The sequence below is a fragment of the Amphichorda felina genome (assembly GCF_050947745.1).
Source record: "Amphichorda felina strain 45539 chromosome Unknown scaffold_4, whole genome shotgun sequence".
Taxonomy (NCBI): Eukaryota; Fungi; Ascomycota; class Sordariomycetes; order Hypocreales; family Bionectriaceae; genus Amphichorda; species Amphichorda felina.
Window position 1 is genome coordinate 2582056 of NW_028145046.1, and position 25427 is coordinate 2607482.

Below are 25427 nucleotides of genomic sequence, written 5' to 3' on the forward strand. Positions count from 1 at the left end.
TTGTAATTGGCACTCCCAACGTTAAATGGTAGTCATAGCTATCTCTTTGAGTACCATACAGTCCCAGCTAAGTACCTACAAGGGTAGTGGGTCAATCAGAGTTGATTACAAAATTTGGTACTTCCCATCGCCTATTTATATTGGTTGCGGCTGAAGTACCCGCAATGCTGAGGGGTACAAATGACAATACCACACTTCCCGCACCTGCAGTGCGTAATAACGCTAGGCTTAAGGTACTGTATTAAGAGACAGCGGGGTATGGGGCGGGTACTTTAATGGGACTGTGTGCCACTCAAAGAGATAGGATGAAAGTACACCGATGGAATGGGTCGGTAAGTATCTGTAGTGCGCAGTTATAGCATGAGTGGGCATCGGTGGTCTGGGGAAATTTAAGAGTAGCAGACACAAAGTACTAGTACTACCTAGCGCGGCCAGTATCCAGGTGAAGCTGGTGCAGTTACGTACCACCTAGATATCTCGAACACAAGGTACGGAGAGAGACAGCTAAAGTAATAAACGCACTCGATATCTGGTCTACTAACAGCTACGCACAGTGTCTTAGTATGACGTTATTAGTAGGTCAGGAACAGAATACATCGTTATTTTTGGCGTCTCACATCGAATCAATTTTTGGTATTCAAGTTCCCGCAGACCCTGCAGGGTTTCCCCAGGTCATTTTAGAATCTCTATTAGGCCGTTGAGAGATCCATAGATACTTACTGCACGATACTACTTAGTAAATAGTATTCCATCTCTCGTAATCATTGCTTTCCCGACCAATGGGTCCCGCATAGCGATAGAATTTAACGGGTTAATTAGCGCCTAAGCCTAGACGGGCAGACGGGTAAACAGGCCTCGATATAGTCATCTCTTTCATTACTCTACTGCCTACTAGTAGGTAGATAAGGATAAGGTGACGCCGATCAGAGAGTATCGGACATTCTATGATAAGGTTAGTAAACCGGGGCTTATCGGTTATATAGGCACGAGCCCTAGATACCTTAGGAATCGGCCTAATATGCTATAATTAATATCTATAGTTAACGACGTCTATACTAGCTACTAAGAATAGGTATAGAATATTATATATAGATATAAGTGAAAATTAAGTCCGGCTTATTTACCTCTTAGCTATCTTATTTAGCTATAAGTACTTACTTTACGGATATTTAAAGCATAGCAGGATTTCCTTAATATATAATTATATAATATACTATAGAAATAAGCATTAGAAGCCTACGAGCCCTAGCCTATAATATCATAGACTTAATTATATACCCGGTACCTATACGCCTTATTAACTATAATAAATAACGTAGAATAAGGCTAATTAGTTAAGTAAGACGATAATAATTATTAGGGCTAGAAAGAGTAAGATTATAGCGATTTAGCTAATAATAGGAGATTACGTATAATAGACCCGGAAGGGGTTATATAGCAGGTACTTATAAGACTAGTTTCCCTTATCAGGCCTTTAAACTCTTTAGAGATTAATAGAGTTACTATAGGCCCTATAACGGCGATATTTTTACTATAAGCCGAATAACCTACCTCGTTATCTCTTTACTCTCCTTTATATATCTAGTCTTAATAATAATAATAGGTTTATTATACTATAAGATTAAAGCTAAGTCTATATAAGGCTACCCGCTTATATTATAGATAAGATATATAAGTATAGGTTATATAACTAGGTCTAGAATATAGATAAACCTAACTTTATAAGCCTTATAGCCTCTTAACTATTATAACTATCTCCCTACTTAGAGATATTTATCCTAGATATAAAAAGTTTCCTCGTTATATTATAAGACCCTTTTAATTACCCTTAAACCTTATTAATATAATAATATTAATTATATTAATTCCCTTTTACCTAATTATTATTATAGCTAAATCTTCTAATTTATAATCCTAATATTATATTATTTCTTTAATTATATTAATTATTATATACTTTTACGTTTACTTATTAGTTTATCTAACTTATTAGCCTAATTATTACTATAAATAATAAAACCCTTAATCTTCTAGCTAAGTTTATTATATTTTTTAACTAGAGTATAATCGCCTTTATTATAACTTATATAAATAAATTAAGCGTTTTATTAATTATATTATATTATAATAATATCTATCTACTAATATAAGATACCTTTAATAATATTAGTATTTCTTCTATATTATTTTTATTAATTTATTTTATTATTAATTTACCTTAATTAAATAATAGTTATAATATAATAAGTTTCTTATAAGCTATATATTTAATTAAGTTTTTAGTATATAGCTTTATACCTAAGCTTATTTATTTATTTACTTTTACCTTAAGATAACTTATAGGTTCTTTATTCTTAATAATCTTATATTAATTTTCTCTTTTTTATCTTTAGATATTATCTTTTTATTTACTATATTAATAAATATTTTTCTTTTATAAATCCCCTTAATTTATCGCTTTTTATTAGCCTTTTTAGATTAATTATTTATTTTTTTACTCTTATAGCTATTATTAACTTATCTTAATACTTTATTATATATATTACTATCTATAGTATAAAATATATTATTATTTTTCTTTACCTTTATATTATTATTTATTAAACTAATAAAGATAAAGCCTTTATATAGCTATCTTAAGTAACTAAGGAGGTAGCTAATAAACCTATAAGTATTATTAGGGATAATACTAATAAAGGGGGTAACTCTTTTATTAATAAAAATATTATTTTATTCTTTAATAATAATATTTAATTAATTAATTTAACTAATTATTATAATACCTTTAAAGGTATTATTAAAATAGTTTTTAATAAAGCTAAAATAATTATTATATAATAATATATATATATTATATCTATATTATATTTAATAAATTATATATTTCTTATATTAAATAAAGGAGTTTATTTTCTATTATACCTTTTCTTATAAAGTATTAGTAATCTTAATTTAAAAGTATAAAATATAATTATTATTATAACGTTTATTATCTTTATATTTATTTAATTATTTTACTTATATTTTATAAATAAATTAATTAATTAATATTTCTAAACTAAATATATTATTTAATGATAATTAGGTTAATCTCTAGAATATCCCTTATATTTTAAAGGATATATATTTTATCTATTATATTAAAGATAAGATTATAGAGAGAGGCTTTTATTAATAAGCCTAATAAGGCTAAGAGTAGCTAAGCTTTTAAATTATCTAGGAAATTAAATTATTACCTTTCCTAAGTTATTTATAAAGTTAACTAAGCCTTCTTTAATATAAATACCTAATAGTATTATATATATTAGCTTAATAAAAGCTTAGATACCTATTATATTAAGATATTATTATTTATTAATAACTTAAAGTTAACCTAATCTAGCTTCTTATAAAATAATATTATAACCTATATATTAATTAATAGATTATTATTAATTAAAATATAATACTTTTCTTATATTATAGTATAGATATTATATTATCTTTAAGGTAATTATATCTGATTTAAGTATAAAGATCTTTTTATGCTTTTATATTAACCCTTTAAAGTTAATAATAGATTATCTTCTTTTTATTAATATAATATCTTATTTTTATTTTTATATTCTTAAGTCTTAATCTTAATTCTCTTATAAAAGTTATAATAAAAGTTATATAATATTATTACTATATATATTACCTCTTATATAATCGCTTTATATATAATATAATAAAGAATTTATTATTTATAACTAATAATCTTAATAATTTAAGTAACCTAATAAATAAAGATATTATAACCTATTAATTATATAAATTTAAGAGTTATTTTTCTATAAAGGTATTTTATTATATTATAGCTTTATATAGTTTAATTATATTTTTTATTTATTAAATAAATATCTTAAATTAAAGGTTTTATCTTTTTAAACTTAAAGTCTTAAAATATATTTAATAAAAATATAATTAAATCTTAAATAAAAGCTTTTATTAAGGTTTTTAAAATATCTTTATATAATATTATTAATCTTAGTTTTTTATTACTTTTAGTTCTTTAAAATAAAAAAATTAAAGGTTATATAAATCTAAATATCTTTTAATAAATTAATTATTAAATAAGGCTTATAATATTAAAAGAAAACCTTAATATATAAAGATAAATACTTATAATAAAACGATAATTATAATAAATAAATACTAAGAATATATAAGCTTTAATATATAATATTTTAGATTTAATTATATATTTAATATCTATATATTTTATTTATAAAACTAATATATACCTTTATATAATTTATATAATAAGTTTTAATTATATAATATAATAGATTTATTATTATTATTATCTTATAAATTATTTAACCTTATTTTATAATATTTATTAAATTAATTATATAAAAGCTATATATTTATTATATATTATAATATATAAATATAAATTATATAGTTAGGTTTAAAGTATTAATAAATATTTTTAAAAATAAAATTTAGATTTTAATATTAAATCTTTAAAAAAAAATTATTAATTATATTTTAAATTTAATTTTATTAATATAAAAATATTTTAATCTTAAAATAATAAAATTATAGGTTTTATTTTTTATTTCTTTAATATTTTTATAATAGGTAAGCGCTAAGAGGCGTAGGATCCCGACCTATAATACCCTAGACCTAATCACGTGCCTAATACCCGTATACCTTATCTATAAGGCGAGCGCGTCACGCTATATAGCTTACTCGGTAAGCTTTAGTCTTATAATATAACGGACCTATTATTACTATCGTCTCGCCTAGTTACTAATCCTTATTCTATATTATTCTTTATAATTTTATTTTATAATAATATATAACTTAAATTTAAGCTTTTTATAATTAATAGATTAAAAAAAATTAAGATTTTTATTAAGATTAAAAATAACTTTTAATTATTATACCTAATAATTAGAATTATCTTTATTAATAGGTTTTTTTTATATTAATAAATTATAATAAATACCTTAATTATATATTTATATATATTTAATAGATATTATGAATATAATTATTAGAATTAATATTTTCTTTTATTTTTTTTATAAATAATATTTATATTTATAATAAATACCTAGGTTTATAGTAAGATATTAAGTAGATAACTATAGAATATTATTAATCTTAAAAATAAATACCTTTAATAATATATTTAATTTATTACTTTTATAAAAACGCTTTATCTTATTTATATCTTAAAAATTATATAATATAATATTTTAAGGTTTAATATAATAAAATAAAATTAAAATTAAAGTTAAGATTATAGTTAAATTTATATAATATATTATTATAAGATTATTTTAAAAAATATATACTTAGATTTATAGTTAGGATTATTATTAAAGATATATTTTAGCTAATTTAAATTATTAATAGATTTTTTAACCTTATTATTATTTAATACTATAAATTTAATTAATTTATTATATAAATAAGCTATATTATAGATTTTATTCTTAGTCTTTAAGGCCTTATTTTACTAAGATTACTTATATTTTAGGGGTTAGCGGTATTCTGCAGCTATCTGCCTAATATCCCACCGTATAGGTTAGGTCCCTGCCTATATGCAGTATACGTATACCTTGCTAGCAGACAAAAAGGAGCCCTTATATTCCCCCCAGTACCTGGTACCTAGCCTTCACAGATCTATGGCGGGGTTCGGCTGCGCGCTATCAATACCGCACGCAGCTCAACAGCCCCAGCCTGGAGTACCTACCACCTACCTATTTGACTTTATGGGTGGCCTCACTTTGTAACTGCCTGTGCTCATCCAACCTGGACTGCATAGCCCGGAAGTCGCATCAACGTGGTCTCTTGGCTAGACCCGCAAAAGACCTGGGATACTCCGTGGTGACGGGTTATCGCCTAGTACATACAACGCGGCTATCCTATGACTCCGTTGGGCCCATAGGCTGACTCACAATTGTTGGAATTCAGACGACGACTCATCCGGGCCGGCATACCGTATGCGACCTAGCTGGGTAGCGGTTTGGTGTAACCCCCTTCCATCTTGCACGTTCTATCCCGCATGGGCCTCAAGGTGCCTCGGCAGACACAGTCCTGGTATGAAGAGGAAACTGGATACCGTTCTCAAAGGTAGCAACGCATCACCATACTCGACCCGCAGGGGACCAGTACGAATGCCGACGATTGATCTCAACCAAGAAGAGCAGAAGCTGCGGCTTCTGTTGCTCGATGTCGCGAGGTCCATTGATGCAACTGGACGCGAGCCTGAGCCGCTGGTGTTGCGCTGGGCAGGTGGCTGGGTTCGAGACAAGCTGCTAGGCATCGAGAGTCATGATATCGATGTGGCCATCAACATAATGACAGGGGTATCCTTTGCCCAACACATGTGCGCCTACTGCGATAGCCCGGAAGCTATCACAAAGCACCAGATCGGTAAAAACGACATCGGGAACCTTCATAATGTCGCACGGAACCCCGATAAATCCAAGCACCTTGAAACAGCTATGGTCAGGATGTTTGGTCTGGATCTCGACTTTGTCAATTTGCGCAAGGAGACATATACCGACCAGAGCCGCAACCCTCAGGTCGAGTTCGGAACTGCCGAAGAAGACGCTCTTCGTCGCGACGCGACCATCAACGCGCTCTTCTACAACCTCAACACCAACAAGATCGAGGATTACACTGGTGGCGTGCCTGATATTGAAGCCAGGATTATCAGAACTCCTCTCGAGCCGCTACAGACGTTCACAGACGACCCTCTTCGAATTCTGCGACTCGTGAGATTCGCTAGCCGCCTAGAATTTGTTATAGACCCCAACACGGAGCGGTTCATGGCGGACGACAGGGTTCTCGGTTCTCTGAAGGTGAAAATTAGTCGAGAAAGAGTAGGTATTGAACTGGAGAAGATGCTCAAAGGTAGGACTCATTCAACATACTAGTAACGACCGCTTACCAACTGTTCTAGGTCGCAATCCGCGCCTAGCGTTGAATTTAATCGACAAGCTGAATCTTTATCGAGCGATATTCACCGACCCTTCTAAAGAGAGCCCGGACCTACCACTTCTATCGCGATGGCCGGTTGCTTACCAGTGCCTTGATGAGCTCGCCCGAAATAAAACGCCCGCATCAATTTTCGACTTGCTCGTTCGGACTGAAGACGCAGCATATGTAGCGTGGAACCAGGCTGCTCTGTGTCCCTGGATGGGGATTGATGATCCACCAGATGTGACACGAAAATCGAATGCTTGGCCACCAGTTGCAGTCATCGCCCGTGAGGGCTTTAAAGCCCCAAACAAGCTCACGGAGATCATTGCGGCATCCTATCGGCATCGAGAGGAGATCACCGCCCTCAAGAAGGCAGTAAACGATGGGGAAGTGCATGTTCGAGAGAGGGACCGAGTCGGCATGGCAATTAGACGTTGGGACGCCCAAGGTGGTTCGTGGAAATTGCAAGTGATGAACGCACTCCTTGTTGAAGCCATGGAGAGACTCCAGGCGTGGGATCAACCCGAGTCTTCGAGTAAGGTGTCGCCCGAGGAGCTGACGGGGATTGCACTGGAAGAGCAGCAGCGTTTTCTTCAAGGTTGGCAGAACTTCCTAGACCATCTCATCGAGCTCGGCGTCTTCGATGCCCCATCTTTAAAACGACTACTGGATGGGCGTACTCTTGCGCAAGCTCTGGACACGAAGCCGGGAAAGTGGACAGGCCATGCATTGGATATTTGCATGGAGTGGCAGCTTCGAAATCCTGGGGAGACAGACCCTGTAGGGGCAATTGAGGAGGTTCGGAAACGAAGAAAAGAACTGGGGATCTAGATGCCCCGAGTGACATATTTCCTGCTAGCTGTCTCATGTCCGTGATTGCGGAGTCTTTGTGGGCTTGGCTGGCAGCTTACGAGGCTTGGACTCCCCAGGGAAGCAATGCAACGTGATTGTGGTACGTCTGCACCTACTTCATTTGTATGAGTGGTGACTTCTCGTCCACCAATCTCAATACTAGTAGGTACCACCTAAGCAGTACCTTGTCATGTTTAGTAGTACACCTCGTTGCCTACCTCCCAGCTTCAACCTCCAGGCCAATTTACCTTAGATTCTGGCTATAATCTGAGATTGGGAAAAAAATGATATTCATAGGTGTCCTGCGGGTTCTTCTTTGACCTGATGTTCTATGTGGTTTGTTGCCAGCGGCAGTCCCCTGAATTTAGTAACTTTGCTATCTAGGTACTTGGCTACTAGTAGTTATACTGTCGTACTAGTACTCCCAAGGCAAGTATGAGGTTGGTGTAATACGTACTACCTAGTAGGTAGGTAAGTAGTAAGTTAGGTTGTAGGAGTAAGGTACCCTAGACATATGTTCTGAAGGGGACCTTTAGAAACAGTATCTGGTATTTCGCACTGTCCTGTACACGTCCAGCCTGTCCCAACTTTTAATATTTAGTACGGAGCTCGCTGTCAAAACTCTTTGCCTGCTAAGACGCTAGCAGGGGATGCTAGCGTATTCAGCGGGAATATTCGCACTAAAATACTATATATAAATTCCTTTTATTTACCGCCCTTTCTTCTTACCCCTTATTTCGCCCTCGCCTTTATCTTCTTCCTTTATCTCTCTTAATTAAAGCTAAAATGCATATAAATATAGTAACTCGAGCTATTATTATAGCGTTAAAGGCCTTTGCCGGCAAAACCTCCATAAAGGTAGCCGAGGCTATAGGCCTACCCGTATAGATAGTTAATTCGATCTATAAGAGGGCTATTAAACAAGGCTTTGATTCGCACTAATAGCCTATTTCTATCTTAGATTATATCCTTGCTAATAAACCACGTTTAGGTCAACCTTCTAAATAGTAAGATATACGTGATGATATTATAAATTAAGTATGCCGTAACCGCTATAGTCTAGAAAAGACTTATGCTGATATTGCTGCTGATATTAGTCTCTAGTAATAGCTAGACGAAAAATATAGCCGTAGCTATATTTATAAGCGATAGAAGGGTTCTTTGGAATTTATATTCTAGCGTGTTTTTCTTATGATTGAAAAGACCTTTGCTATTACTAGTAGCTAGAGACTATAGCCGAGAAACGGTAGGCTGATACTATCTTTAAGGAAATAAATAAAGATCTCGAGCCTACGGCGAAGGCGTATTAGGAGGTAGTATCTAAGATACGGCGCCTTGATCTTCGTTAGTAAACGCCTGGCCGGAAGTCTAGATAGTAGTAAAATAAGAAGACCGGGAAGCTTACGAGAAGATAGGGTAGCGGGGTCGACTAGTACCGTTATTAATAGAAGGTTATGATCCTAAAGCTTATTCTATTTGTAAAGAAATGCCTTTAAGACTGACTCGGTATACTTATTTAGGAAGATAAGGTACTATTATATAGTCACTACCTTTAATAATAGGTATACGATTATGAGAGTATTACGAGACTATTATAGTGCGGTAATAGCCCCGACCTTAACGTAATCGAGCTAGCGTAGCCGCATCTAAAGAGGTATACGACGAAGAAAGGCGCCCTAAAAAGCTATGTGGAGGCTATCGTTGTCTAGTGGGCTGCTTAGTGAGACCTACTTTTTAAAGCTATCTAAAGGTAGATTAAACGTATTCTAAGGTATATATAAGAAATCATCAAGTTAGAAGGTGGAAATGGGTATAAGGGGGGGCGGGGAACGTAAGATAGGAATTTATACTAGAGTATTCTCCTTTAGGTATTAGCGCGCTTTTTAGCGTAGGCAAAGAGTTTTGACAGCGACCTCCGTAAATGATGGACACTCATTATTAGTCTGCTCTGGGAATCTTCAAATACCACGCTTGCCTCTGGAGATGCCAGGAATTTAGACCAGAAAAAAGTCAGAGAGGCCACACCATGGAAACGACTGCCCTGAGTGAGTCAAATGTCGAACAGTTGAAGCACATCTCAGCGGGTCAGCCCTCTATCAAAGTCGGTGTAGACCTACCTAGCTAACTCTTCGGCAGGGTTGGCCCCAGCCCAAACATTAGACGATGTTATAACCGGACAGAAAGAATCATTTGGTGTATGAATAGCCTATGTGCCAACTCTCATCTCTATTCGAGCTAATCGCGAATAGTCCCGCCGCGACTCGCTGCTGGGGTCATTCGCTCGTCTTTCAAGTGTTCCAAAGCTACTAGAACCGTTGGAGCACCAAATCTCAGATGCCACGACACTTGTGGGAATGATATCGGCGGAACTGATAAGTGCACACCCAAGCTGCACAACTGAGCGAAGTATGTAGAACTCTCATAGGAAGATTTGGTGTTTATTCTATTATGACATTTAGCTTACAGTCAGCAGGTGCTGTCGAGGGCTATAAGTCTGACGCTCTAGTTATTGAGGTAGCGCTGGCTTGTCTGGATCTCCTTGTTTACAATTGGAGATGTAGCCTCGATGACCGCACGCTTGTGTTTGTGACGGCATACACGGATTCACGCGACCCCTGGACAACTGAGAAGGCTTCTCTTCTTGCCTCCCGCCTGGTCAAGACGGGCATACCCAAGTCCAGAACAGGGGATTTCATCGTGTACTCGATCCTTCAGCGGTATCTACGGCCAATCTTCTCCAAATCTGCTAGCAAACTTACCGCGTCTGGTCGGCCATCTCAATTCCCAGACCAAGGGCGCAAACCCGGCGACGGCCTGGAGCCTCCCTCGTGGAAGAAACAGGGGTTGCAAGTTATTTCAGTCTTCCGTTGGGCTGTTAAATCATCCAGCGTCGGTCCCTACCCTCGATTCCGTAGCCAAGCAAGGGCTGACCGAAATGGCGCAGGAAAACATCATTTGTGACAACTGGCCTCTTTTTACCCCAGTTTTGCTCGCCATTTCTGAGGACGAAGACACATTCACCAGGGCACTTGGACTCGAGATTCTCGCGGACTTCATTGACAGATGCCCCTTACAAATATTGAAATCCACGGGGATTGGAGCGATCTTTCAACAAACAATATTCCCATCTTTGCTATTTTTGCCGAGTCTGACTCCAGAGGAACAGTCCGTGAAGCTTATGCGACAGGCATACGGTGCCTTGATCGTTCTAGCCGAGAAAGAGCCAACCGTTGTCAACCTAGCAAGAAGACAGCTTCTCGACAAGGTTGTCAGGGAGGGCATATTTGCAGCATATGGACACGCTTCTCACTACGTCAGTGTAGTCGAAACGCTTATGAAGACGACTACTACAGTGGTCAATTGCCTGGGGATATTCTCCGTCAAACACCTGCAGGTAAGGAAGAGCATGTGTGAATTGAGACTCGTCCTCTCCTCTGCTCACATAGTAATCTCCTAGAATCTCCTTTCCATGTTATCCTCGGTTATGACGGATCCTTTTGCCACCTCACACACATCGGTTATGACGGAAGCGGCAAGAGCCTTGAATGCGACTATCATCAACTGCTGGCCTAGAATATCTGGAGGAGGCTATAAGGGAGAAGTGATGCGCATCATTGCTGCCTGCTGGCTAAACCTGCATGATAACGAGTTATTGCAGGGTCGGCCAATACTAGAAAACGTTGGTCAGCTCATATGGGAGCTTAGACAGACGGCCGTAATGTTGGAATCGCTCCGTTTGGATGGCGACACAGAACCACTCCCAAGATTGCACGAGATACTGAAGGATGAGCCAAGGCTTCACGAGCTCTTCCCTTAGTGCTGGGGCTGGCTGTCCAAAGCTGGCGGGGGTAGCTTGGTTCGGCCTATGGAGAGTACACGAATCGATCGATGGAGAGCGTCTCAGTCTAGGGGCTGCTGCTTGAAAAAGGACTTCCCACGAAGCCACTTTCTGTAGGCCTTATATCTCTTCTTGGGCCCATCTTCCTCTGTCACTGTGAGCGGATTGTCGCCAATCTTGATCAGCTCAGCGTATACGTCAATCTCCTCTTCTGCGCCAGTCACCATGAGCCCCTCTTCCTGCCAATCCCCATCGATATAGTCTTGGTACTCTGATGAGTCAATATCTATGGGAGTATCGCTGGAAACGACAAGAGGTATCTCCTGTGGGTGGCGTATGTATCGTGCATAGTCGGCCGCTTCCTGCTCTTTGACGGACGGATTGAGCGAGCCATTGACAGTTTGCGTAAAAGTCCGTTGCGCTGCTTTGGTTTTCTCCAAGAGTGTTGGCTTGATCTTTTTAGATTCCTGTGTCGTGTTTGCTGTTACTTGCTGCACGCCTCTGATCTCCGAGCGGGCTGGGCCTTTTTCCTGGGCCGGGGGTTGAAGCCACCGTTGAAGTCTAATACCTCTGGTCGTCGTGTTCCCTGAAGCAACAGACGTGGCGTCGTCTTCGACGCCTTCTTGCTGTTGCAGCGGCGATTTTGCATGCCCGAGGCTAGCTACACCTTTTTTTGGCCTCTTTCTATCGGCGTCTGGATCGCCTTCAGTTCGTACCCGGAAGGGGCTGAGGTCATAGCGGCCGTCCTGAGTTGACTTGAAGGGTATGTATTTAATGGTGGAATTCATTTTGTACGCAAACATTTTTGGAAAGGATGACAATGTCGATGGACGGTAATATTCCAACCAGTAATCATCAAAGAACTCGACGGGGCGTGAGCGAGTACTGCCTCTGAGGGGTACAAAGGGCGGCAGTTCGCGTTTGAGAAGGTGTGCGGGCGTGAACCAGTTAATGTAGTCCCGTTTTATCCTGGCAGACCAGTCCCTAGGATCAGCGTGGTGAAGATAGTAGTCTGTGGCCAAATCCCAGAGCATAGGTTGTCCCTGCGCAAATATGTAGTTGCCCAAGAACAGGTTGTATGCCTCCTGTCGCTGGCTGTCCAGAAAAGAGTTGTTATAGTATCTCTTGAAGCTCTCGATCATGTCTCGAGAATGGCTTGTCCACTGGTTGATCTTGCGGTAAGTCTCCATAGTATTGACCAGCTGAGATCCGCCGTATTGAACCGCGATGGTGTCGCCATGATCGTGCCACATGTGAGTAAAGAGGTTGACGGCATCCGTGTCGTATTCCACTGTGTTGTCCTCCAAAATGCCGAGAGCATGCAGCTGATGCCCCAAGGCCCTCTTACCAATAACAAACTGCGCGGCATTGGTTCGATCGAGGCAGTCAATGCAGTTTGTGCGCGCTACCCCGTTCTGTGCGGTCATTGGAGTTGCCCGACCATCTCCGTTCTGAAAGAACCCCGTTTTGTTTAGAACAGACTCGGCGATAAGCTCAAGGTTTCCGATGACATCGCCACCTCGAATCTTGGATGCCCGACTCATATCCCACGCCTTGTGGATGATTTTCTTGCCCTCTGGAAGAAACTGATTAAGGTAGTTGATAGCATCGGTGTATTCGCTGAGCAGCTTTGATTCCCGTGGCTGTCGCTCCTTGGACTTGATCAAGTTCACAACAAATACAGGAGCGCCGTAACGTTCGAAGAGGTTGTCAAAATGTAATGCAGCTGCGCAATAGAAGGGATCAACCAGATTTAGCTCGATGGGGGGCTTCGGAGTCACGCCGGTGCTGTCCTGGGTCCAATATAGGGGGATGCTTCCGCGGTGCTGGACGTACGACGTATATTGTGGGCTACAGTAGAGGCGTGGTCCTGGTGCATGGAAGGACGTCGTGAGCGACTCGGCGACGATCTGCTCTGTTTCTACATCGTTGGCTACGTAGCCCTATGTGCATGATGTGTCAGAGCAGCAATATGTGGTAGTGCCGGGGAGCAAGGAAAATACCAAATCATTTGCTCCACGCTTCAAGAACCGTGCGCCTGCAAAGTAACGAGAGCGTCTTGCAATAACTGTAATGTGAGCAGTCCGCCCGTATATCGATAGAGCTGGTCCAACAGCTGGTCAGTACCTAGGAACACCGAGAAAAACAGGAGAGGGGAGGCCTACCAGCCTGATCGATGTACCCATGAATGATAGGCCGGCACCAATCAAATGGGTCCCGCAGCGCCTTGATGGCGGGTTGAAGCAGATAGTCATTCCAAACAAACATGGAGTTGAGGTCGTCGTCTGAGGAGGGAGTAAGAGCGCCAATGGCTAGGCAGTTCCGTTCGCGCGTAATGTTATGCTGCAAAGTGCGGGTGATATCGTAGGAGTAGCTGTAATAGAAAGACCTCGTCAGGTCAAGGTTGTTGAGGATGCCGAGAAACCTCTGCTCTTCGGTATTGCGTGAGTCTGGTTTAAACCGGGCTGGAGTTAGAGGAACGAGCTCTGTGCCTTCGATCTGGTATATGTAGTGGCCTCCGATCATGGCCACAGTGCTCTTTTTGGTGATGAGGAGCATGTAGTAGGGGCCGGTGAACTTAATGAAGCCTAACAGGCCCCAAGTCGTGCAGCGCAGCTTGATGCCACCAGTGCCTTTGTTGCCATCATCTATTGTGTCCAGCAGTTGGCTCATCTGTTTGCGGCTGTACACAATCTTGTCGTCCGTCATATTGAGCTCAGCTCCTTCGGTTGTACGGTCTATCTTGAGAATCCTGTACCACTTCTCACTGACATCTACGCCAACGATGTAGTAGCGGCTTGCCGTCTCGTATAAGTTGAATTTGTGCATCTTGTAGGCTAGGCGGTCTGGGGACTTGCCGTTGGTGTCGACCGTGATTGAGGCTCGGGCGGCAGCAGAGTCTGGGCTCGAGGTGCGAACAAATGGCCTGGCTACGGCGGGCTCGTCGTCATTGTCCTCCTCGCCTCGGCGGCTGGTGGCGTTGATGGTCTCGGAAGACGGATCGGTAACTGCCCCATTGTTCTGGAGCGATGGAAACACGGGGGAATCTAGGTTGTTCTTTTTGACCCGAGATTCGCCTGTCCTGGCGGGTTCGTCATTCGAGGCAAGGCTAGACGCGCTTGGGGTGACAGGCTCGGGCATCTTGTCGAGTCTCGTGCGCGGGAGTGTAGGGCGACGGAACGCGATATCATGACGGTGCGGTGACGCGGGGCGCTCGCAAGTAATTGTGATATTGATTGGGGGCGCCGGGGCTGGATGGACGCCGTCATGAATCAAGGCGGTTGGGCACCTGCGCTCGATAATGGTGGGCGTGATGCATGCCGGCTGCTAACGTGGTTGTTGGATGTCAGTGCCGGTAGGTCAAGATCAGTGGTGGTAGCTAAACGGTATGGGAAGAGGGGGGAGATAAATGGACTGATGGCCGCTGAAGTAGCTGCTAGGCCGTGGAGCTTACCAGGTATCTAGATATCTTAATCCTGTATCCGTATTTGGTGTTTCGGCGCGGATGTGATCCGTGGACCGTGGAACCTTGGAAAGCTGATCATGGAGGCGCCATGACGTTGCACGCTAACGGTGCTAAGGGGCGGCTGGTGACAAGCACTGCGCCGATTTGGAATCCAGAACGTGTATTAGTTACTGTTTCGCTCCTCTTGAACGACCAAGATGCACACTCAGCACACTCCTCTCATGATCTATTCTTCTGTTGCTGGAATAATATACGCGTATGAGAAAGAAGCCCAACTGATTGGTCTCGTCGAGCTTAGATCAAATACCTAAGGATACCTACCAGGTAGGTACTTTTTATCTTTGCCAGCTAGCTGGGGCTTCGCTTCGGCTTACCACTCCAACTCCACTAGGACATTGCTCCGTCTAATATTCTGTTCAATATCTATCTGCCACGTCTGAACAACAGGACACCCGTCTGGGTATGTCGCCTCAGCCTATGTCTTGAGCTCACACACGGGATTGCCACATATACATCATTCCCTGGCGCCCCCATGCCCTCTGATTCACCATTCGGCTACGAAGCCTCATAAAATGTACCATCACTCAACCTTGACACCATCAGTGATTACTCCTCAGTCTCTTGACCTTCCTCGATTTCCTTGGCGTCTTCCTTTGGCGTCTCATTTCCCTCTTCTTCTACTCGTCTCCCCCCCCCTTCTTCTGCTTCTTGCTTGGTTTCACCCTTCTCAAACTCATCAGTTTCTTCAAGGGCAAGATCACTTTGAAGATCTGGCAGGAAGCGGTCGATTCGTTTCCATGTTTCCGCCCAGAGCTTCTCCTTGGATGGTTCCTGCTTGGGCGACACTAAGTACCCGCTGCTGGCCATAAATAAGACAACATTTTTGAGGTTCTCCCGTACGGCTTCCTCCTGTCCATATTCATCAGTCTCTCCGCGTGGTGACCGACGAGAAACAAATGGGGCCTGGCCACTTACCAGACTGTCACCCTGGCCACTGTTCTTGAGCCGGTCCATGATATCGATGAGTTTCACCCAGAGATCTAGCATACCTTCCCATTCCGACAGGAGGACGAGATACTGTAGAAAGACCTTGCATAGTAGCGACGCAGCCTGAACGCGCATCTCGCTCATCCCGTCACGATCGGTGGAGAAGACTTCTGGCTTCAGCAAGCGGTGTATCAAGGGAAAAAGAACACTCCCAAAAATAGCTGTCCACTCCTTGGGATCGTTGCATGCAAGCTCCGGCGACAGTAATGACCTCTGTAGTGACGAGAACGCAAGCTGGCGGACTTCTCGGCAGGAGTTTGTGCATTGCGTTGTCAATGCTTGGAAGATGGGCAACCAGTAGGTCGACCAGGCTACTCAGTCATCAGCCATAATTGATGTTGGAGAACAGAGTATCGTTGGGGCCCGCCCCCCGGGGGGAGAAGCATTACCTTGCGTGCTCTCAAGATGAGACTGCTCAATGAGCTGTGGAATGCGAGCGGTCATGTTTTGCAGAATATTAATGGCTTTGCAGCCTCTGACAACAGCCTGGTAATCTCTGCTATGGACGTTAGCCTCTGGGCGCAATCTTTAGGGCTATGGCGAACCTACATTGGCTCTTCTTTGTTCAGTTGTTCATGTCTTCGTGGCCCAGCATCAGTCTCAGAGGACTGGCGCACACTAGCGGCCGAGGCAAACTCATTCAACAGGCCGATAGCTGCCTCGTAGTTGTCAGCCATGATGGCCGGAGGGGTTCCGGATGTGCCTTTCTCAAGAATGTTAAACACCACGGCTGCAGACTCGGGGTTTCTAGATAGTGCGTGAAGAAGCTTCCAGAAGTCGGGGGAGGTCATTATCTCGCTTCTCAATGGGCCAGGCTGGTCGATGCAGATAGCCAGGCCTGCTAGGGCAAGATCTGCCGTCTTGCCCAGAACATTTGTCGGGAGGGTAGAAATACTGTGGAGTAAGTAGGGCACATTTGCAATATCGTGATCCTAGCTATTATCAGTTACCGACTCAACCCAACATCAAAAGAATACTTACGTAGCTGGCCTTCAGGATTTTGAGCGCGTAGAAGGTCGCTCGAGACACTGTAATAGGGTGCCACTGAGATGATTCTCGTATGATACTTTGCATTGCGTCAAAGGCTTGTTTGCCTATGGACTCGACCGCTTCTTCATCTCGAATCGCGAGGATCGTGGAAACTTCTAGTAGAAACGCCACGGTAGGGTCGTACTTCAAGGCCTCTGGCGATGACTCATTCCCATTAGGCGGCGGACTGGGCATTCCTTCTTGCTTGACAGTGATGACAGCTTCGTGACTGTTCTCGGGGAGCTGGTCAAGCAAGGCTTGCGCGAAGACATTTATGGCTGATGTTGAGAGATTTCTAACGGAGTTAGCATGTTATAAATGGAGAGACAACACTACTGCTTACACGATGTTGTTAAAAACATTGTCAATCTTGCAAGATGTGACACAGTCAATGGTACAAAGAGTACTCTCTAGCTCTTCATCAGATGGTTCAGGTGGGTCGTCTGCCGCATAACTCGAGATGTAGGATGTAAATGCTGAGAAAAACCCTGTTTCCGTCGATCTGGCAGCCCTATCAACGATTTGTGACGGCGATTGGAGGGGAATAGAGGGAATGGGAAGCTCTGGGGCGCCTGGCGAAGAGAAGGGTGGAATGAGCGAGTTAACAAAGAGGTTGAGCATTATGCGTATGACCTGTAACTTTGATTAGTATCCTCAGGCGCTTGCGAGGGAGGGTCGACTTACATGTTTCCAGCTACTCCGAATGAGAGCCTCGTTGCCGGTTACGACACGGAACAGGACCAGGGTTGCCAGCTGGGCACGGAAGTCTCGGCCAAGTTTCACTGCAAGCTCGCTGACCATGACACTGCCATCTCCTGCTTGGACTTCCGTATTCAGGGAAGTGTTGAAGTGGATATCGGTTGCCAGGGTGGTCATATGGCTGAGACAGTAGACGATCTGATCGAGAGCCTCGGAATTTTCGTACTTTGCTGCGATACGGGCACACTCATCGAATCCTGTGACAATCCTAGCGAAGACTGCATCATCTGTTGCAGACATAAAAACATAAGAGAGCGTAGAGATGATAGGTTTCCATGTCGCAGCAAACATGTCAGCGTCGTAGATGTTCGTATCGCAGATAATCAAGTTTCCAGTCAACTCGGTCTTTAAGAGAAGTTCACGCCAGGCGTAATCAAAAGCGTGCTTGTTATCATGCTCATCCGGCAGGATGATCTCGTCGGATTTGATCGTTTCAAATATCTCTTGTAGGTATTCTGGTGCAAAGTTCTCACCGGCATTTTGACCTCTGAGATTTCTTGCAAAGTCATCGAGTGTCATTCTCTTGTTGGACTTCAGGTTAGGGTTGTGCTGGTCCGTATTCAGCAGGATAATTGCGTAGGTTAAAATAAAGACAGCGTCTTTATCCGCAACATCCGGAGGATGTACACCGGCGATATACCTTTCTGAGAATGCCTCAACGATTGTTGCAATAAGAGGTGCCTCTCCAGGAAGTCGAAACGTCTCCAGAAGAGCCCTCAGTGCCTCATCAACTCGCTTTCCTGAGAAGTCAAGCAGGTCCAAAAAGGCTTCAAGAATGCTCTCATTTCCCCTCTTCGACAGGAAGTCGCCCAGAACTGTTTTGGAAACGCGTGAAGTTCCCTTAAGAAATTTGGCAACTTCAACGGGATCACGGGCATCCTTAATAATTTCTTGAGCCTCTAGATATCCTAGACCAGCCATGGGTTTTTCGTTGAATTTTGCTGTGCCTTTCACAATGATCTTCTTCTTTCGCCGCTGTTCCTTTAGCTGGGCTGGATCCGGATAGCCTTCGCTCACGGGTTTATCATCAAGCCTCTCAGCAATGTACTGAATGTAGCGCAGCAGAGCATCGAGGCATAGGGGGGGAACGCTCGTGGTACTCCAGGTGGCAGAATCAGGGAGTGCATTGCGCGATAATAGCCCGATGGTGTCCTCGCAGAGATCTGATCTATCCGGGTCGCAGTCGTAGTTGACAAATAATTCAACAATGAAGGTTGGCATTCTCGAAAGAACGCCAAGGCCTTCAACCATTGCTTGACGAGCGTCTGGCTTGCGTGCGCCTCCCTCCAGTCCCAGCTTCTGTCGATCTTTAACAGGAACCGGGGTTGAGCGTCCGCTTGCGGGTTGTGTGGGTGTAGATGGAGGCTTCACTAGTTTCGGCGTCTGTGGGATGCCCGAATAGAGAGAAGGGTCGATTCCAGGCTCACGGGGTATTTCGACGGTTGGGTGAAGACATGCCACGAGGTACGACAGGAAGAGCTCCTGCTGCAGCTTAAGTACCGGGCGGCAGGTTGCAAGCAAAGTTCCCGCTACTATGAGCGACTCTTGTAAGATGGCCATATTGTCGGATCTAACAAGCTGAAACAAATAGCAGCATAGACGGTCTTCCGCGATGGTAGCCAAAGCAGGGTGGCGGGCAATGAAGGGCCCTGCAACCTCGAGCGCAACATGGATGATGCGCATCGCCATGACACGCATAGTGTCAGTGTGGTGGCGATCGTGAGGGTCCAGGAAGTTGACAAGAACCCTGAAAAGTTCCCTCACAGATGGGAGCGAGTAGGGCTTGAGATCCAGGGATTCCGAGTCCTCAGTCTGTCCAGTAGTACTGGTATTTCCTTCCACCTGGGAGGTAATTTCGGCTGCTTCATCACTGTCCCTGCGTTCTTCATCCGAACTTTGCTTGCTTTCAGCATCTCGAGTCGGCGCCTGTGTGGCCCCCGCAGCGTTAGTATCCATCCGGACGTGCCCCATGTCGTCCTGCACCCGCTGATCCAGAGCCTCGGCCTCAGGACCTGCCTCTACTTCAATGTGCTTGACATCCTCAAAGATGATCTGACACATTCGGACCATGGCAGCTTCGGCAGTCCGCCTTAGCACAGGCGAGAAGCGCGGTTGGGAACAGATCGCTAGGCCTCGACCCATCATGTCGCAGACACTCTCGTCACTGAGGATATCACCGCCTGGCCCTGACATCATGTCCTCCATAAGGTTGAGGATCATGAGAAGAACAACCTCGACTTGCCCCGAATCGCTTATATCGAATTGGCAATGTGTGACAGCGGCGGAGAGCGATTGCATCGCGTGGGCGAACCGGGGAGACTCAGGGCAGACAAAGCCGTAGGCCAGAAACTTCCTCAGGGCGCCGAGGGCTAGGATCGTTATTGGGGCTGCTGTTCCTTTCGCCTGTATGACATGCAAGAAAGGGGCAAGGAGCGAGGGAGCGTCGAACGATCGAATGTCTGGGGAGATGTTAGCACAGCTCGCTAGGGCATAATAGGCGATTATAGACCTTTGCTTCCAGCAATCTCATGGCGCAGCTTCCCGAATCCCGCGATCATGGGGTTATCCTGCATGCTCTTCCCTCTCTGACCGCGAAGGCCCCAGCGGTTGCTCAGGACCGCATCTTGGGCGCTGTCCCCACCGACATCACCTGGTGGACTCTTGCTCTGCCCTCGCAAAGAAGGACTCGGCGGCCCCAGCTGTATTGGATTCGGATTGCCGCCCAATATTGCGGACACGGATGAGTGCTGAGAGCGGGCGTGCTTCTGGATGGCTGATGTGATGGAAATGCACTCCGAGATCACCAAGGACACGGGGTCAACTGCAACGGACACCGGACGGCTGCGATATTGCATTCGAGGAGTGTCGATACGCTGTCCTAGATTCGTGGAGCCTAGGGACTGAGGTGCATCCATGGCGGCGGGAGCGAGGGCATCGCGGTTCATGGTCTTCGGTGCACTAAACATAGCTTGGGCTATCAGTGTTGTCCTTGGCGGCGGGGCCTAAATGGGCAAGTAAAAAGGGTCAAGGGGAAAATAAATTTGACTGACCTTTTAGGAAGATGCGGCCTAGGGGTCAGGTTCCGAGATCGACATGGAACATGTGTCCCCTTGAAATAGCTAGATATTAGGCTCGGGAGGTTGAAAGCTTCGAGGGCGATGCAATGCTGGCCTGTCGACCTGGGCTCCTGGGCACTTCCAACGGTGTCGTCCAAGGCTTCCTGTGATTGGCCCACGCTGTCATCGATCGACCGGGGGGCAAGGTGGGAGATCCGCTAATACTCCGTGCCTAGTATCTCCGTCACCAGACGTTCATACTACTACTATTCCTAGGTAGTTAGTACTATTTACTACTACTACTACTGCCAGTAAGGTATCTACGTAAACCTTACCTATTATTGCTTCGTATCTGCATAGACACCTCAAGCAATTTCTAAAATATGATATAATGAGGTATCCCGAGTACCTACTCTCTTCTTACCCTAGAACCAAAAAAAAATGACCCAATTAATACTCTATGAAGCCAAGGTTGCTCGCCGAGGAGGCCCATTCCTACACAGCGACTTGGGCACATGTTTTCAAATGGTCTATGTTCTTTGAAGTTGATCACGTATCTTGTGAGCCCTTGGCAGCTTCGAGTATGTTGAGGTCAATGGACATCTTGGATCATGGTACATAGTACGAGAAATACATGATATAGGTACTAGTAGGTAAGCTCAAGCTCTCACGCTGCCACCTTCTTACCTTCGGAGTTCCCAACTCTAGCCCCAGCTGCAGCCTTTGCGGCAGCACCTTTAGCGTTTGGGGCAGGAGCGCCTTCCTTTGCATCTGGGGCGCCCTCCTTTGCATCTGGAGCGCCCTCCTTTGCAGCTGGGCCGCCCCCCTTTGCAACTGGAGCACCTTTGGCCTTTGCACGCGCAACAAATTCAGCCTTCTCGGCGGCGCGGGCATCTTCGGCCTTCCCAGCAGCAGGCCCGGCTTTTCTAGCGGCACCTTCGGCCTTCCCGGGGGCACCTGGACTCCCTGGCGGTTGCTGAGCTGCTATCTCTTGCATCTCTTGCTTGTCCTTTTTCCACTGGTTGTCAGCATCACCAAACTCCTCTTTGATCTTCTGCGCTTTCTTCTTCTTCTCTTCCTCCTCTTGTTCCCGCGCGCGCCGCTCTTGTTCCATCTCCTAAAAGCTCCATCAGCAATAGCCACAGCAAAACCTCTTTGGGTGTCGCAGAACCTACCTCCATATGGCGGATATCATCCACACTTGGCTCGTACAGATGCCAAATGGTGTAGTGAGGTAGTCCGACCACTGAGTAACCCATTCGCTTCGCCATCTATTTGGTCGTTAGCATCGTTGATTGAATTAGTAAGGGAGCAGGACACAAACCTTTCCAAAACCTTCGGTCTCAGCGTGTTTCTCGAAGCTAAAGGCTGGGAAATGAACGCCAGACCGGAAGACTTTAGCTTTTGCCAAAATGCTGACACCTCCAACCCCATCAATTTCCATTTCCATATCTGGATCACCATAGGGGTCTCGAAGATAGGCTAGATGAGGGCGCCATGTGGCATACTCGGCATAGCCCTCAACAATAACGGCATCTTCATCCAGTGTATCGGCCAGCGCAAGGGCCGTCTCGGATTCCTGCCAAGAGTTGAGATCATATGGCTGTTCTCCGCCCAGCCAGTCCGGGAGCGGACGCCACACATCTGGAACATGGTTAGCATCGGCCCGCAATTTTCCATGGTGGTTTTTGTTCTGTGCCACATACTCGGTACGATGACATCTCTGTTATGCCGCATCAGGTCCTCGAGAATAGTAAAAGGGGCGGTTTCTACGTCCACATCTCGCCAGTACACCCATGAATGGTAAGGTCGTAGAGCGGCGCTGAGCAGCCAGTTTCGTGCCTGAGCCATTAACTTTCTCCGTGAAGCCTGGGCTGCAAAGCCGTGACGGCTCTCAACATCCTGATTGACCTGCTGCCCAAAGTCTTTCTCGATTATGGATATTTCCCCGTATGGCTGTTTGGAATCCTGGTCGGCTTGAATCTCCTCGAGGCTTTCAGATAGAACTTCTAGTGTTCGGTCTTTCGAGTCAGACACGAGAAATGCAAGGTCGATCAGGTGGTGTGGGTATGTCAAATTCCTCAGGTGCGAGAAGAACATGCCGAGGTGAGCTTCAGCATCACGAAGGGGCACGCAGAGTAGAATACGCTCCTCCCTTTCCCAACCCCTTGCGGTGCCCTGAACATTGGTCAGGTCGTAGTATCGTACTGTTTCGAGTTCGAGATCGCCACCGCTGGCAAGGAGGCCGAAAGAAACGAGAGAAACAACGGAGCTGCTTGGCCAGAGCCAAACGGCGAGTATTAGGAAGGTAAAAAATACGGCGCCTACGCGAAGGAATAGTCTTTTGCGTTTTCGGGAGGTAGGAGCAGAGGCACGAGGTTGAAATCTGGCCAGATTGAACAGGTCATGTTAGCACTTGAGTTGTCGGTTGAGAAGTGAAAAACGCGGCGACAAACCTGTGAGGCGAGAAATCAAACGTCTTTTCGCGCGGATGCCCAATGGCAAAACCGCTTGTATGATGCCTGGGCATCATCTTGAGAGCTGTAGGGGCGACATAAGAGGGAATACTGGCAATGTCCTAACTCGTGGCTTGATGCGCCTCCCTGGACCTAGGTAGTCTCTTAGGGCACAGATTGGCGAGTCTGGCGAATGCTATCAAGTTGAGCGGCACCTTGCAATCAATCGACTCGCTAACGAATTGCGGCGCGGAGGGTCGGCATCTGTCGTCGCAAAGATTGTTAAACGATGAGCACTGGTTGAGTTCGAGAGTACGAGTAGTATTACGAGTACGGAGTACTACTACTGGTAGTACTAGGTATGTAAGGTGGCTTGTCGCTCCTTGACACGCGGAGTGTTAGGTAAGACCATATCACAAAAATGATTGGCCCACGCGCCGCCATTGGTCCAGGAACAGCTTCAGCATCAGTGACTGTTGGTCGACCACGACTCCAATAAAAAAAGTCGTCCCCTCGGGTTGGTCAAAGCTGGCTGCTACACGTATAACATCTCGCCGTGCAAGTCTCAGAATTGGCATACAGGCATAGATATAATCCACTCTATTATTTTTCTATCGCAGATAGCAACTGGTACTTGGCACCTACCTGGTGGCCATCATCACGTGACCACAGCACTTCTGAATACTCACTAGGTAGCTACGAGTCAATGGACCCTCAATGACTTGGTCTCGCTTGTAGGTTTCCACCAACCTTCGACATCAATGAGAATGTGATTAGCAGACCGAACCTCCGGACGTGCTGTAGAGAGATGCTACTTGATGGTCGACTTCAGGCAGTCGAGCCCCATTTTACCAGTGCAGACTTAGTAATGTCCCCATCGTAAAATGACGAATGTCGAGAAAAATCTTGCTAAACTGTTAGTCAACGCTATAAGGGTTAGTTCAACCAGGGACTTGAAAAACATTAGGGTTCCTAGTTCATGGCAAGGGTGAATGATGGAGCTGTCGGTGGCCTTCCCCTATTCTCTGCGTCTCTTTATCGTGGCGTAACGAATCATTAAGCCTAGAGCCAGCGGTCAGCAGTGCAAGACGTTGGTTTTTGCAATGATATCTTGCTGGTGCGAAATTGTGAATGTGGCTCAGACAAGCCAGTTTACTCAGTCGTCTCGGCCGGCCTGAACTCCAAAACTACCCAAAACGGATCGCCGTGTAGACCAGACACTGTAATCAAATCAAGCTCATAGAGCAACTCTACAACCCATCATCGCTTGTCAGATGACATGCTGAGGTGTGAGAGGATGATTTGGCCAAGACGAAGTAGTTGAATGGATATAACTTGTGTCATCATGCAGGCCAGGGAATCAATAAACTGCTGGATAAATAACCATACCTATGAGCATTGTGTTGCTGAAATCTGTCGGCGAGGCGACCAAAACCCAGACGCATTTGTCAAACTATAATCAAGTTATCAGTACGAACCCTGAACAAGTCTGTGCGCAATGAAAGATTAAGATAGAGGGTATGTATATCAGAGATCTTGGTATGGTATATTGGGAGTCGTCACAGTGACTCAGTAGCAGAACTGAAAAAATGTTTCTCATCATCGACAGGGAGCAGTAAAAAAAATTCGTGTCTTACCTAGCTAGGGCCTTGTTCGCAGAACACCAAATACAGAAGTCGACTTAGTAAGTACCTAGGGCATCGCTACCATCTGGCTTGTCAGCAACGTTTTTCTCGGCAGGAGTGTCGTGGTAAGAAAGTAGGAGAGTGTTGGATGTTCAGATGGTAGTGCATGTTGTTCAAATCGCTCAGGTGTCGCGGGAACAGTAGTGTGAGAGTTCATCATGTCAAGCCAGTGAGTGGCAGTGGTTTGGGGATCGAGGTCAGGGACATGGCGTTTGAGCTGTGGAATGTACATACCGATTGACTGTTGAGCCTTAGGAAAGGCTAAGCCGGATT

General features: G+C 44.2%; 4 protein-coding genes across 4 annotated transcripts; 1 reads left to right on the forward strand and 3 right to left on the reverse strand.

The window, feature by feature from the left end:
* Window positions 1-6155: 6155 nt before the first annotated feature.
* Window positions 6156-7797, forward strand: CCA1 (uncharacterized protein; the record flags this gene model as incomplete). The annotated part of the gene is made up of 2 exons (XM_083194030.1): window positions 6156-6897; window positions 6947-7797. 2 exons carry the CDS (start codon window positions 6156-6158, stop codon window positions 7795-7797), a joined length of 1593 nt encoding a protein of 530 aa, XP_083050978.1.
* A 3921-nt stretch (window positions 7798-11718) lies between these two features.
* On the reverse strand, window positions 11719-14797 carry FIG4 (phosphatidylinositol-3,5-bisphosphate 5-phosphatase; the record flags this gene model as incomplete). The annotated part of the gene is made up of 2 exons (XM_083194031.1): window positions 11719-13589; window positions 13822-14797. The coding sequence occupies 2 exons, from the start codon at window positions 14795-14797 to the stop codon at window positions 11719-11721; spliced, it is 2847 nt and encodes a 948-aa protein (XP_083050979.1).
* Window positions 14798-15728: 931 nt separating this feature from the next.
* GEA2 (uncharacterized protein) lies at window positions 15729-20923 on the reverse strand (the record flags this gene model as incomplete). Its single annotated transcript, XM_083194032.1, has 8 exons — window positions 15729-16031; window positions 16098-16276; window positions 16559-16668; window positions 16719-17101; window positions 17151-17493; window positions 17542-17831; window positions 17883-20416; window positions 20467-20923. The coding sequence occupies 8 exons, from the start codon at window positions 20921-20923 to the stop codon at window positions 15729-15731; spliced, it is 4599 nt and encodes a 1532-aa protein (XP_083050980.1).
* A 757-nt stretch (window positions 20924-21680) lies between these two features.
* On the reverse strand, window positions 21681-23546 carry ANP1 (Anp1-domain-containing protein; the record flags this gene model as incomplete). Its single annotated transcript, XM_083194033.1, has 5 exons — window positions 21681-22130; window positions 22189-22284; window positions 22338-22657; window positions 22720-23285; window positions 23470-23546. 5 exons carry the CDS (start codon window positions 23544-23546, stop codon window positions 21681-21683), a joined length of 1509 nt encoding a protein of 502 aa, XP_083050981.1.
* Between the last annotated feature and the right edge of the window lie 1881 nt (window positions 23547-25427).